This window comes from Dendrobates tinctorius, unplaced genomic scaffold (genome assembly GCF_039654945.1).
Source record: "Dendrobates tinctorius isolate UK_male_01 unplaced genomic scaffold, ASM3965494v1 ptg000016l, whole genome shotgun sequence".
Taxonomy (NCBI): Eukaryota; Metazoa; Chordata; class Amphibia; order Anura; family Dendrobatidae; genus Dendrobates; species Dendrobates tinctorius.
In genome coordinates this window covers 32,770,775-32,784,325 of record NW_027361684.1, presented here as the reverse complement: position 1 = coordinate 32,784,325, position 13,551 = coordinate 32,770,775, and the positions used below count along the sequence as shown (strand labels likewise).

Genomic DNA, 13,551 nt, shown 5'->3' with positions numbered 1-13,551 from the left:
GTTATTTCTATATCTTGTTTTTCATTCTATGCTGTTCTAATGAATCATCTTTTCTTTTATAACATGTGGATGAAAAGCGTGTCCCAAAGAAAAGGGTGAAATGTGAAGCAAGTCAGCATCTTCTCCATTATGATGGTTCCATATCTGAAGAGTCCTCTGGGAACATACCCTAAATAAAAGATTGTGATAAGTGATTAAAACTCCCCCAAACAACATTAATTATACATTTCTTTTTGTAGAATCTCCGGTGTTTGTCTTTGACATACAGCTTTCGCTTGTCTCCACTGCTTTCTATTGCAATGGCTGCCAGGGATACACTTATTACAAGCAGGAGGCAGGGGAGTAAGGCTAAAAATCCATCACAGAAGATACAGTACATTGAGATGGTTGCATATTGTATAAACAAATACATTAAAATCATTTAGGGTACGTGCCCACGATCAGGAATAGCAGCGTTTTGGATGCAGCTCACCTTGTTATCAGCACTTATATTTTTCTCTAGAACAAATGTAGTATTACATTCAAATGATTGGGCAACAATGTAATATTTGGCTTCTGCTATGCATAAGAGTTGTCCTCATGAGACAATCCCTTTAGGTATAACTGAAAATAATTGCAGTTAACACAAAATAATGAACAATAATAAATCTCACGGTAAGTAAAAGTAGGACAAGATAGCAGCTTCCAAACCCAAACTTTATTATATTTAAAAAAAAAAAAAAAAACAACTGAAAAAGTGTCATTATTTCCAATAATTTGTACGTTTCCTTAATTTTAATTTTCCAAATAACATCATATTTCATCTTAAATTATGTTTTATTTGAGCAAACCAGAAATATCAGATTATTGATTGCTAATATCGACATGCAGTTAGGGAGGTGAGACATATCGTCTTTCTTGTAAATCTACTTCAATGTCTTACAGCAGGAGGGCTTGTCATCAGTACTGAAAAGTACATATTATCAAGAAAAAACAAACAATCAAATTTAAAGAAACCTAAAACGAACCTATAGCCAACTGCATTCCATACGTATCCGTAATGTACATGAGCATTAACAGAGACAAGTCATATCTGTATGATTAATGTAATGCTGCATATTCGCTACCCTGCTCCAATATGTCTTATGATATCTCTATGGTAAAGTCACCTACATGTGAAGCTATGGTTTAGACATATACTGTAAATATATGATATTCTGTTAGTTAATTGAAAAAGTGATTTATGAGAAAATAAGATAACTAATTTGCATTTATAGAAGACATTGATTTGGATTTTAATTAAAACCTGTCCCAAACATGCAAGAAAGAAAATCATCCATCTGACTAATTATTGATTATTTCTCTATTAGGAGAGAAGTCCGCTATTGATAAACTTTTACTAATGAACCATGCTATCAATTATCGTCTTACTATACCCCACCCAATTAAACATGACCCTGTCAATGTTTTGTCACCAGTAAAGAGCAGGTCTCTAAAATGATAAATTGTCACGGAGGGTATCCGAGATGGTAAGTAGAGTTTCAGGCTTACAATTCCTGGGTAATTGTACTTGACATGTTTTGTTATGGCAGACACAGGAACCGATAAAAGGGGCTCTGAAGAACCCCATGTGAATGAAATGAAATAACGCTCACCTATTCTCCATTTATACTGTATAGGGCTACCACAGAGAGCCGAGCACAGCGTTCAGCGGGTCTTCGGCACTCACATTAAGAATGAATGGAGTGGATGTGCACATGATCGAGTGCCACTTCATTCACATGGAGCTTCGCTTCTCGTGATGAGGTCCCCTACGGCAATCAGGAAGTTAGCCGCTATCATGATCAACTTGGTACAACCCCTTTACTTAAGGAGGACCTATCAATTGCCATAAATATAATTTTTTACCAGGTGTAAATGCTGGTGTTCCTCCGACTCTGGAGTTTTTTTTTCCTTTTGTTCCTGTATCTCTACATTCCCAAAATATGGCCTATCTTCACTGTGTATAAATCTGGTCTTACTAGTCAAATGGGCGTGGTCCTCCTGAAGACTCGCATAGAGACAGGTTGAGGAGCACGCCCTCTAGGCTAAAAAGTAAAGGTTTACAAACTGGGAATAGGGGGCCATATAACACAAGAAAGGTGCAGCGACAAAAAACAATGCCAGGTTCAGAACAGCGGCATTTACAGCTGCATTGTGCCATCTTTAAAAAAAATGAACACAACTGCGGACTGCGTACTATCAATAGATACTAAGGGTCCATGGCAGGCGCATACATCTTACTTATAATGCTGGAATTTAAGATATGGGAAATTGCATAGTCTTCATTCTCATGATATACATTATGTGTTGGCTTTATCATATCATTATTAAAAGTTCTAACACTTTCCACTATGTCATACATAATAGGCTGGCAATATGCAATCCCCATGAATGGTGTCTCTGACAATACAAACATGTGTAGTGCTGATCGTCTACTGCCGTACAACAGCTGAACACAAACTGCAGACTGGCTTTTATGCCATGTTTTCAATCCAAGGGACGCTAAAAATCATAAGAAGAGCCTCCTAGTGAAATCCTGCTATTGACTTAGTACCAAGTGAGAGCAAAGGATAAATGGATAGTCGCCTTGTTAAATATGTATAAGAAGTCCATTTTCTCCGCTCCTGTGTCTGCCACTTTCCTCTATTGTAAAGCTAGTCTAGGTCAAGCAGCTGTGCATAATGCATGGATCAGGGAAAGCAGCCTATAAAAATACATCCGGTCATTTGGTCCTAGGGGGATTAAGACGCCCCCGTCTTGAAGATTCTCTACTCCTGCCACATGGCTCCGTTCTCTCCGTTCTCATGGAATTTGTGCAAGTGGTCGGAGTATCTAAAAGTGAAAGATCAAGTAGAGGATTACTGCAGGCTATTTTCCGATGTAATTAAAATGACAATGTAATAGCAGAAAAACGCTCATGTGTTTCTATTTTACAAAAAAAAATTACAAAATAATACATTTAGGCCATTATGTAGTAATAAATTGATATTGGTGTATGCGACACGTTAATAAATTCATGCTGCCAGGTCGGCTTCTGACACCTCCGCTTTTTTAGTTAAAAACAAAGCCAGCGACTTTCGCTTGTGCAATTTCACATAATTAGTTCTGGGTGGATACTTTCACTACAACAAGGTGTACGCACAATACTCGGGATTTGGGAGATATTGATTACCGTAAATGCCATGTCGCTGCTTGCCATGAATAAAGGCAATTTAGTATAGTAATCCATTTGCTCTCAGGTTTTCAGTCGTGCACCCCTCCCGTATGAAAGGACTTTTACTTTTCTACGAGGCTGTGCCTGTACCACATCATGCTTAAAGGGAATCTGTCACCCCATTTTTGGCCTATAAGCTGCGGCCACCGCCATCAGGGGCTTATCTACAGAATTCTGTAATGCTGTAGATAAGTCCTCGATGTAACCTGAAAGATAAGAAAAAGGAGTTAGATTATACTTACCAGGGGCGTGGTCAGGTGCGGTGGGTGTCGCGGTCCGGTCCGGCGCCTCCCATGTTCTAGAGATGACGTCGTCCTCCTTACTTCTGCCGCGGCTCCTGCGCAGGCGTACTTTCTTTGCCCTGTTGAGGGCAGAGTAAAGTACTGCAGTGCGCAGGCGCCGGAAAGGTCAGAGGGGTCCGGCACCTGCGCACTGCAGTACTCTGCTCTGCCCTCAACAGGGCACATAAAGTATGCCTGCGCAGGAACCGCAGAAGTAAGAAGGTCGACGTCATCTCTAGAAGATGGGAGGCCCCGGACCGGACCGCGACACCCACCACACCGGACCATGACACCCATCTTTATTTTTTTTCTTTATTTTTTTTATATAGCGCTAACATATTCCGCAGCGCTTTACAGTTTGCACACATTTTCATCACTGTCCCCGATGGGGCTCACAATCTAAATTCCCTATCAGTATGTCTTTGGAGTGTGGGAGGAAACCGGAGTGCCCGGAAGAAACCCACGCAAACACGGGGAGAACATACAAACTCCTTGCAGATGTTGTCCTTGGTGGGATTCGAACCCAGGACCCCAGCGCTGCAAGGCTGCAGCGCTAACCACTGAGCCACCGTGCTGCCCGTGCTGGACCGGATCGGATCTCCGGGTGAGTATAGTCTAACTAGTTTTTCTTATCTTTCAGGCTGCATCGGGGGCTTATCTACAGCATTGCAGAATGCTGTAGATAAGCCCCTGATGGTGGTGACCACAGCTTATAAGCCAAAAATGGGGTGACAGATTCCCTTTAAATGTCATTTTCATTATATAATATTGTAGTTTAATCATAATGTTAAACACAGTGTGAAAAACAAAGATATTGAAAAATATTTCTATTTTTTTCCTGAATTTTTTATGTGGAAAATCTGCATTTGACAGTTCAAGCAAAGTGGAGGTGATTTCATGAAAACTCATGCCCACTATATGTTATTTATTTTATTCACTTAGCTCCATTAATTCCACAGTGCTTTACAGACCTAACATCACTGTACCCATTGGGGCTCACAATATACATTCCCTATCAGTATGTCTTTGGAATATGGGAGGAAACCGGAGAACCTGGAGGAAACCCACACAAACATGGGAAGAACATACAAACTCCTTGCAGATGTTGTCCTAGGTGAGATTGGGATTTGAACCCAGTACCCGGGCTCTATAGAATAAAGCTTTTTATCTGTAGGTTTATTGGTGCATTTTAGGTTGCCCTGTGATAAGCTTTACAAGCATTTGGATCTTGAGAAGGGTTTCTACTTTTAGGGTACGTGCACGTGGTGTCTATTTTCACGTGGACTCCACCAGCCGAAACAACTTGTTGTATATATGTTCATGTTCAGTCTTTTGTAACTTTTTTTTAACTGCTGCAGACTTCGAAAGAGGAGAAGCGACTAAAATAAGTAACCTGACCATTCTTCAGGTGACATCTGCTTTTAGGCTGCCACTATTTTATATGGAAAATGGAAAAAACAAAAACGAAACACAAAAACGAAAAAAAAAAAAGATACTTCAGGAAAAACACGGCTCGCGTTTTCCTGAAGCGTCTTCTGCTTCAAAAACTATGGGGGTGCACAGGCATCTATAAGCCAATGTGTACATACACCCTTAGCCTTCCCTGAACAGTAATGGGGGTTTCAAATGACTTTTAATGGAGAAATATAAGTAGGTCAAGACAGTTATAAAACCTGAAGGTTCTGATCTTGGAAGCAAAGCGGTGTCGAGATTGGTTATTAACAGAAGTAGTTGGTATAAAACCAAAGATAGATCAGATTACCATCAGTGTCTGGATTTTAAAGGCTACCTGTTCATACAGCTTTTCAGAAAATGAGAGATATTTGCAGCACTCTCTGGGCAACAAGAGCGACAAAGTCAAGAAACTGCACAAGAATCCACGTGGTGCAAATATCCAGCCAACATAGAGTAATGACTGCGCTCATCGAATAGTGGAAAAGTACAAAAAAAAAAATGTTTTCACTCCTCCAAATGTGAAAAAACAGCAACATTTCGATCTTCATGGTTTTCCTTGAGCTTATAGATTGTAGACTTAAGTAGACATTACAACAACGGAACAATCGTATATCTTGCATCGGCCCCTATTCATTGAGATATGCAGATCATTTTTTATGTGGTTTTTGTTGTCTTTTTATTATATTTTAGTGAACTATTTCACCTGAATATTGCATTCACTTGACCAGATCTCTAAAAGCTCACTTGGACTTGGGTGTTAAAAGTTCTTTCCTCCTCCAGTGTAATGGTCACAGTGGCTGCTGATGAATCCAGTTTCATTAAGTTTTGGGGTAAATCTTCAGAAGTTGTGTTGTGTATTGGGGCATTTCTATAGCTTCAGTTGAGTTTAGAGGCAGAATTTTGGAAGTTAGCCGAGTTTATGACTGCACTGACAGTCTGATGTTGCCTTAATGTATAACCTTTCTCCTCGCTTCCAGTTTGGTCATTGTTGCACAATTTTGTGTTGTATGTGAAATATAATATTTAGTTTAGTTTGTGCCATGTTGCTGATGTAGATGACATAATTACTGACTTTTTTTTTTAGTTTCTGTGGCAGAAGATTTGTGAGCTACTGTCAGAAATGATGGCCAGATGGTTTACTGTGCCAACGGCAACCTATGGGGATTGGTAAAGAATTCCTGACATCACTTGCCAATAAAAATAGCATTGTCAGATGTTCATTTTACTCATTTATATAGCACCATTAATTCCACAGCGCTTGGCACTGTCCCCGATGGGGCTCACAATCTAGATTCCCTATCAGTATGTCTTTGGAATGTGGGAGGAAACCGGAGTACCCAGAGGAAACCCACGCAAACACAGGGAGAACGTAAAAGCTCCTTGCAGATGTTCTCCTTGGTGTGATTTGAACCCAGGACCCCAGCGCTGCAAGGCTACAGTGCTAACCACTGAGCCACCGTGCCGCCTAGGTGTGGAGTGAATTGTGTGAGTTGGCTGAGATATGGTCAGCTTGAAACTGGGGAGAAAAGCATTTGGAGGTAAATGGGATTGTGGTAGTTTCTCAGCATAAGTCACCAGGAGGTAGTCTCCATGTGCCATGGAGGGAAAGGTCAGATGTTTCTAAAAAGCTATTTTCAGGTCTGCGTGGTCATCAGGTTTGATAGTAGCTTACTGGAGCCATTAAGGTGACCTGTCTATTTCTTAGGTTTTTAGGTCTGTGAAAATCATTAGTTATCACAGGTTACAAGCCTCTTTATTTAGTGGTTTTGTCTTTTTAGATTCCTGTTGCCCATGAGAGAAGAATTTAGGTAATTAGCGGCTCAAGAGGCATTAAAGCAAAGTTGGCCTACACATTTTCTGTGAGGTTTGGAAAATGGACTAGAGGTGAAGCTTTTGTTGGGTGGAGGTCAGAGCTCCATGTAGGCAAACACAGACTCCTCCTTGGACGCTGATGATTACTATGGAGATAAAGTGGTGGACTTGACGGCAGACCTTCTCACCAGGAGTCCGGTGATTTGCATATTGCTTCAACCGCGGTGATAAGTTACAACTTCAACTGGATTAATGGTCGAATTTGAAATAAAATTTGTGGCAGACCCAAGTCCAACGAAGGAATTCATGATGTGTGTTGAGTGTTATTAGGCAAAAGATAGGCGTCATTGGGAAGGGTTAAAATCTTGGTCTTTGCAGTCTTCCAGATCCAGTATCACTGCTAACATTTAATCCACCCAAGAGAAATTAGTGTCTCTTCTGACTGGTGCCGTAGCTGTTCTCCATCGGGGGCTGCAGCAAACTCAGCCAGGTACAACACAAAGCTGTGCCTAATTTTACCACAACCATGTATTTTATTTCCTTTGGCTTACCAGTTTACCTTGTAATTCATGTACAAACATACGAGCGTATTGCACCCTAGAGTATGCCGCTTTTTTGTTTTTATTTCCCCTCCACCGACTACATGTGATGCCAGGTGAGGGCCTAAAAACCTAAGCAGAATATATATGCCAGTGAGGGCATCCTGTATTGTGTGATTCTGGCTCTTTAATGGGATTGTGAAATGAGTTTCATGCTGCCTAAACCACAGGCAGCATAATCAGACACTGGCTGTGTTATTGCAGCAGTTTGTGATTTGCTCTGCAACGCTGCAGTGCTTCGGAGAAAACTTACTCTGAACAGCCGGTCGGCTACTATGGCCCCGAATTATCAAAGCTTTTATGTAAAACAAAAGTTGCATAAAAGCTTTGAAAAGTTGCAAGCTTTTGGCACAACTCGGGAGTTGCGGTAAAATTTTGTGACTTTTGTTGTGTTTATGCCAGTGTCTTCCAACTCCGCCCAAATGGTCGGAGCTGGGGTGGGACAGGAGCTTGATGCCACAGCTCATCTAATTTATGCTGTGGCGTTCTGTATGCAAGAAATCTCACTCCAGTCCCAGACTAGAGTAAGATTTCTGGTGTGGTGCACGCCAGTGGTCAGACACTCCAGATTCATGAAGAGGCAATAACCTCTTCATGAATCAAGACTCCACCATGCCCCCTCTTCAAGACCGGCAAGAAAATTGCAGATGTTGATGAATTGGGGCCTTTATGTCTTGGATGGCTAGTCTGAGGCATGTCCCCCACCGACTTCTCCCTGCCCCGCCAGACTAGTTATACGAGTTCAGAGTAAAACACACACAGTGGCAATAACGCGGGCATTGTCTGATTATGCTGCCCATCATTCTAGCGGCATCAATCTTAAGTGTATGTCATGATACGCTTTATGACATCCTGTGCAAATGCCAATCCCCGAGAAAATGGTGCTATAAATGACATGTGTATTCTGAGGAGAATTAGATGGTCCCGTTCAATTATCAAAAATGTTTCTACTTGTAAATGATTCTGTTCCCAATATTATATTGGAAAATTGCTCAAAATGTAATTTTCTAATATGATATTTAAATGGCTCCAAACAGAACTTTAAGATTCTATCGGGACATATATCTACTGTATTTACGAGGGGCGCTAACCGCAGTGACTGAGAAGAGCAATCCACGTCCATAGTCCCAGATTCCTTGTCTGACATCACATATTGTTTGAAGCTTCAGTATCTGACTATCGCACATGTATAGGGTTTCAGTGTAATGTACATTTACAAGGATAGGCTGGTATAATGCTCTAGGTTAATGTTCTGGGCTGTAATGGAGACACAATCCTCTGCTCCATATTTATTTGTTTCTAGTTTTTTTTTTTATATATATATTTTCAGCAGCATAAATGTCCAAAAATAAGAGTAAATTGTTTGTAAAGCCTACTTTTTTTTGGATGCCCGAACATTTTAAGTGGGAAATGTAAGGAAGCACTTCATCTCAGTATCAGTTGTAACATGATGACACGAGTACTGTCCTGTGCTAGGAAACCCCTCATTACCGTACTTACAGCATATACTTCATAGGATCCATCTCATGTCCCTAATTGTAATGTTCATACCTTCCCAGTGTAAAGGTATGGAGACCGAATACATGGAATCTGTGAACAATGGGCCTTGATATTGTGTCTTAGCTGCAGGTTATCCTACTTTTAATATCCAAAAACCTATATTAAAGGGAGTCTGTCAGCAGATTTTTGCTACTTAATCTGAGAGCAGCAATGACCCTGATTCCAGGTGTGTGTCACTTGCTTGGCAGATTGATGTAGTTTCAATACAATTAGTGTTTTATCAGCAGGAGATTGTCACTGCAGGACTAAAGCCCCCGTTACACACTGCGATATCGCTAGCAATATCGCTGTAAAGTCACCGAGTTTGTGACATTGCAGCGATATTGCCAGCGATATCGCTGCATGTGATACTTACCTCCGACCGGCTCCCACGCTGGTTATCGCTGATCGCGCGAGAAGCTCCTGGACCATTTCTCGTCGGTCACTTCCTGCTGGGCCTCCTGTGGCGCCGACGAGCAACGCGTGGAGCCGGGTGGGAGGACGTCAGGATCGCCGCGTCTGACAGGTAAGTAGCGACCCCCGTCCCCAGCGATGTCGCTGGTGAGATCTGCCTGTGTGGCAGCTCACTAGCGACCACCTAGCGATGCACCAGCGATCCTGACCGCGTCATATCGCTGGTCGGGATCGCTGGTGCATCGCTAGGTGTAACAGTACCCTATCTGTCTCATGCAAGGTAGACCAGCTAATTTGTGTTAACCCGCCACCACCACTGATTGGCAGCTAGCTGAGAATGTATAGTATACACGGAAAGCTGCCAATCAGTGGTATGGGCGGGATCATACAGGACTCAGCATTCAGAGCACTGCTTCATCTACAGGAGAGAAAACAGTGATTTTATCAAAGCTGCACCAAGCAGTCCAGTAAGTGACACATTGCTGGAATCACAATCTAAGCCCTTATATCATGCTGCTCTCAGATTATATAGAAAAACCTGATGGCATATTCCCTTTAAAGTAGCTATTGTGATATACATTCTTTATGTCATAACATATGTACTGTAGGTCAGCTAGGCTGTCAGGCCATCACAGACTATGAGGATAACCATATTAGCCTCTGCCAGTTATGCAAGATTGTTACAAGGATGCAGCAAAGAGTAAAATTAATACAGACTAAAATGTATAATTCTATATCTGTCTATACCTGTATAAGCAAATTTTCTAGATGCAAAACCAAAAGCAATAACACTGAGCTCCGCAGAGTGCCATTTACTTACTTCTTTGCACAATAGGCGGCACAATCTCTTCCCACACTTTCACTCCAAGCGGTTTTGTACAAGACCTAATAAATACATAGATAATGTTTATTTGTATTCAGTGTTAATGTAACAATTAAACCCTTAAGCCCTCCAAACACCTCAGTCAACAGTCTCTCTTATGTACAGGAGTGCTCGCTAGGCTAAGTGCTCCCATGTTCTCTATGAAATAGCAGCTGCCAGACATCTCTGGCGGCAGCTTATCTCAGGAAGAAGGATCAGCAGTCCAAAACCAGACTTGCTGGATCCTTACCTTCCCTAACAATAATCTGTCCGTCGCTCCCATGCACACTAGAATGTCAGCATATCCTGTCGTTTGGCCGCCTTTAGTCTATGTGTATGGGGGGGCTTTATTATCCAAAGGGGATCTAAAGGCAGTAGGCAATGTGGGATGGCCGATGGATGTCTCTGGCAAAGTGTCATTCTGAGGTTCCGGTTTCCATCTTTTTATCTGCTTCACCTCACAACTGTGACTTATACATAGGGGCACCCTCCTTATCCCCCATTATTGACTCAGCATCCTTTAAGAGCAGTCAAGATTAGACTGTGTAACCGCAACAAACCTGTTCCTTTCCTTGTATGAAGACAATAATTATTAAAGCGTATCTCTAAAAAAGATCTTAATAAAATAGTCACTGCCTTTGGCTGTGATTATTATATAATTGCCTGTAATTTAATGGCTTCACTGTGAGTATAATTCTCCACTCTACTAGATAAAAAGTTTTTTTTTAGGTCACCTCTACCCTTCTTTATAAAACCAGAGCTGTCAGTCAAGAAAAAGGGAGGTGGAGATAGATGACAAACAAGAAGGAGGAAAGGCACTGAGCTGCTTGGCCACGCCCAGGGTGCACTGGGGGGAAAGACAATGAGCTGCTTATCCATGCCCAGGGTGCACTGGGGGGGGGAGGCACTGAGCTACTTGGCCATGCCCAGGGTGCACACTGGGGTGAAAGGAACTGAGCTTCTAGTACATGCCGAAGGTGCACTGGGGGGGAAAGGAACTGAGCTGCTTGGCTATGCCCAGGGTGCACTGGGGGGGAAAGGCACTGAGCTACTTGGCCACACCCAGGGTGCACTGGGGGGAAAGGCAATGAGCTGCTTATCCATGCCCAGGGTGCACTGGGGAGGGGAAGGTACTGAGCTACTTGGCCATGCCCAGGGTGCACTGGGGTGAAAGGAACTGAGCTTCTAGTACATGCCCAGGGTGCACTGGGGGGGGAAAGGAACTGAGCTGCTTGGCTATGCCCAGGGTGCACTGGAGGGGAAAGGCACTGAGCTACTTGGCCACATCCAGGGTGCACTGGGGGGAAAGGCAATGAGCTGCTTATCCATGCCCAGGGTGCACTGGGGGGGGAGGCACTGAGCTACTTGGCCATGCCCAGGGTGCACTGGGGTGAAAGGATCTGAGCTTCTAGTACATGCCCAGGGTGCACTGGGGGGGAAAGGAACTGAGCTTTTTGGCTATGCCCAGGGTGCACTGGGGGGAAAGACACTGAGATGCTTGGCCACGCCCAGGATGCATTGGGGGGGGAAAGGCACCGAGCTGCTTGGCCATGCCCAGGGTGCACTGGGGGGAAAGGCACTAAACTACTTGACCACGCCCAGGGTGGTCTGGGCACCTCATTAGAATATCTGAATGAAAAAAAAATTCTGGCAATCACAGCAGTGGATCAGGAAACAAAAAATATGTTTTTTATGCCCCTATGAGCCCCTGAACTTGGTCTGAACAGTTGTTTTGTGCTGACAGAGACCCTTTAGGATTAATTGCTGTACATAAGTGCCCACCCACTGTAAGCTGACAAAGAAGTCAGTGCATTTAATAATTGATTTTACAAAAAGCACAGAATGATCATAAAGAACAAGGTACCTAAACCACTAGGGAAAGATCTGCCACACATACCTTCACTAAGAAGAAAGCATCAATATTAGTATCATTGTTTATTACCAGGAACGTGAGAATACTTTCTGTTACTTACCAGGAACACCAGACAATGCAGGAAGAGAGTATAGAAAAACGCAATTGTGCGAGCCATCTTATTCGACAGGATGAGCCGTCCCTATTGAAAATTAAAGAAAAAAAGGCTATAATTACATGACCGTTACACAGTGTAGACAGGTAAGCTGCTGCATTACCCCTCACCTCCGCATATTCTGTACTATGAGGGTGTATGGGAGAGTGGATGATGACGCCCATCCTCTGCACTGTTCTAGTATTATCTCATCATCAGCAGGCGACCTCTAGTATACTGCTCTCATTTCACACCTATCCACAGATATCCTCAGATCTAGCTACCAACACCCCAGAAAAGGTAAATCGATAGATTTTTTTTAATTTATTTTACTCAATTATAGAATGCCACCGTATTCCGCAGCTTTTTACCGATACGGTCACCTCTGTCCCTACTGGGACTCACAATCTATATTCTCGATCAGTATGTTTTTGGATTGTGGGAGGAAATTGGAGGACACCCACACAAACACGGGGAGAACATACAAACTCCTTGCAGATATACGAAATACTTATAATAAATATAAACTAAAATCTGAACACTTCAGCTACAGTAAGGGTTAATAGGCTACTGTTGGCGACATTCAGTATCGGTAATGGTACCCGCCAAGGTTGCCCTCTGTGACCACTCTAATTCGTGATCATCATAGATCACCTATTAGTGAGGTCCAGGTTAAGAGGAGGCAAAACTAGGCTGCCCTATACATGGAGTTACTCATATATCACACAACCACAAATTTCACTCCCATCCATGACTAAAGAACTCTCCATCTCTTGACAATTAAGTAACTTCAGGGCAAATTATTCTAAATGTATAGTACAAAACATTTTAATTCACCTTTGTACACAATCCAAACTGAAAAAATTATTTTAATAGCAAACTACTTCAGTTGGGAGCCCAGGTCCTCATTGACATCTTTCACTCGCTAAATTCCCTCCATCTTTTACAGTGTACTATTACTAATTCAATACAATAATAGATGTCATCTTGTTTTATCTTCTTTTATATTTATATTGATTTTTGCTTTCTATTTAGGCAGTTCTAATTATGCCCTATTTGTACTCCGTATACTTAAACACAACATAACAAAGCTCTTTGGTGAAATCTAGACAGAATACCATACCTTATCTAAGCCTAAATCTTGATGGGCTATTCAGCCTGAGATTAGGAAATATCATCAAGCAGCCATGCTGATCAGGATATTTGACTGTAAGCTCCTATGAAACCCAAATTTTGTATAGTCCACAAAAGAATGAAAATTGTTGGCTTTACTTTGGGTCCTACCAGACTCTCGGCCACTTTGAGCCGATCAAACCTCCTCAGATGTATTTGAGAATATTTGACGTCC

General features: G+C 42.3%; 1 protein-coding gene across 1 annotated transcript in view; it reads right to left on the bottom strand.

The window, feature by feature from the left end:
* Positions 1 to 677: 677 nt before the first annotated feature.
* The window catches only part of CUX1 (cut like homeobox 1), a 441,317-nt gene continuing 428,443 nt past the window's right edge, over positions 678 to 13,551 (bottom strand). Inside the window, exons 21-23 of the mRNA XM_073565623.1 lie at positions 12,171 to 12,251; positions 10,156 to 10,220; positions 678 to 2,853 (exon numbers count right to left, since the gene is read on the bottom strand). Of these exons, the coding sequence (XP_073421724.1) occupies positions 2,790 to 2,853; positions 10,156 to 10,220; positions 12,171 to 12,251 (210 nt within the window). The 3' untranslated portion in view covers positions 678 to 2,789. The remainder of the gene's footprint in view (positions 2,854 to 10,155; positions 10,221 to 12,170; positions 12,252 to 13,551) is intronic.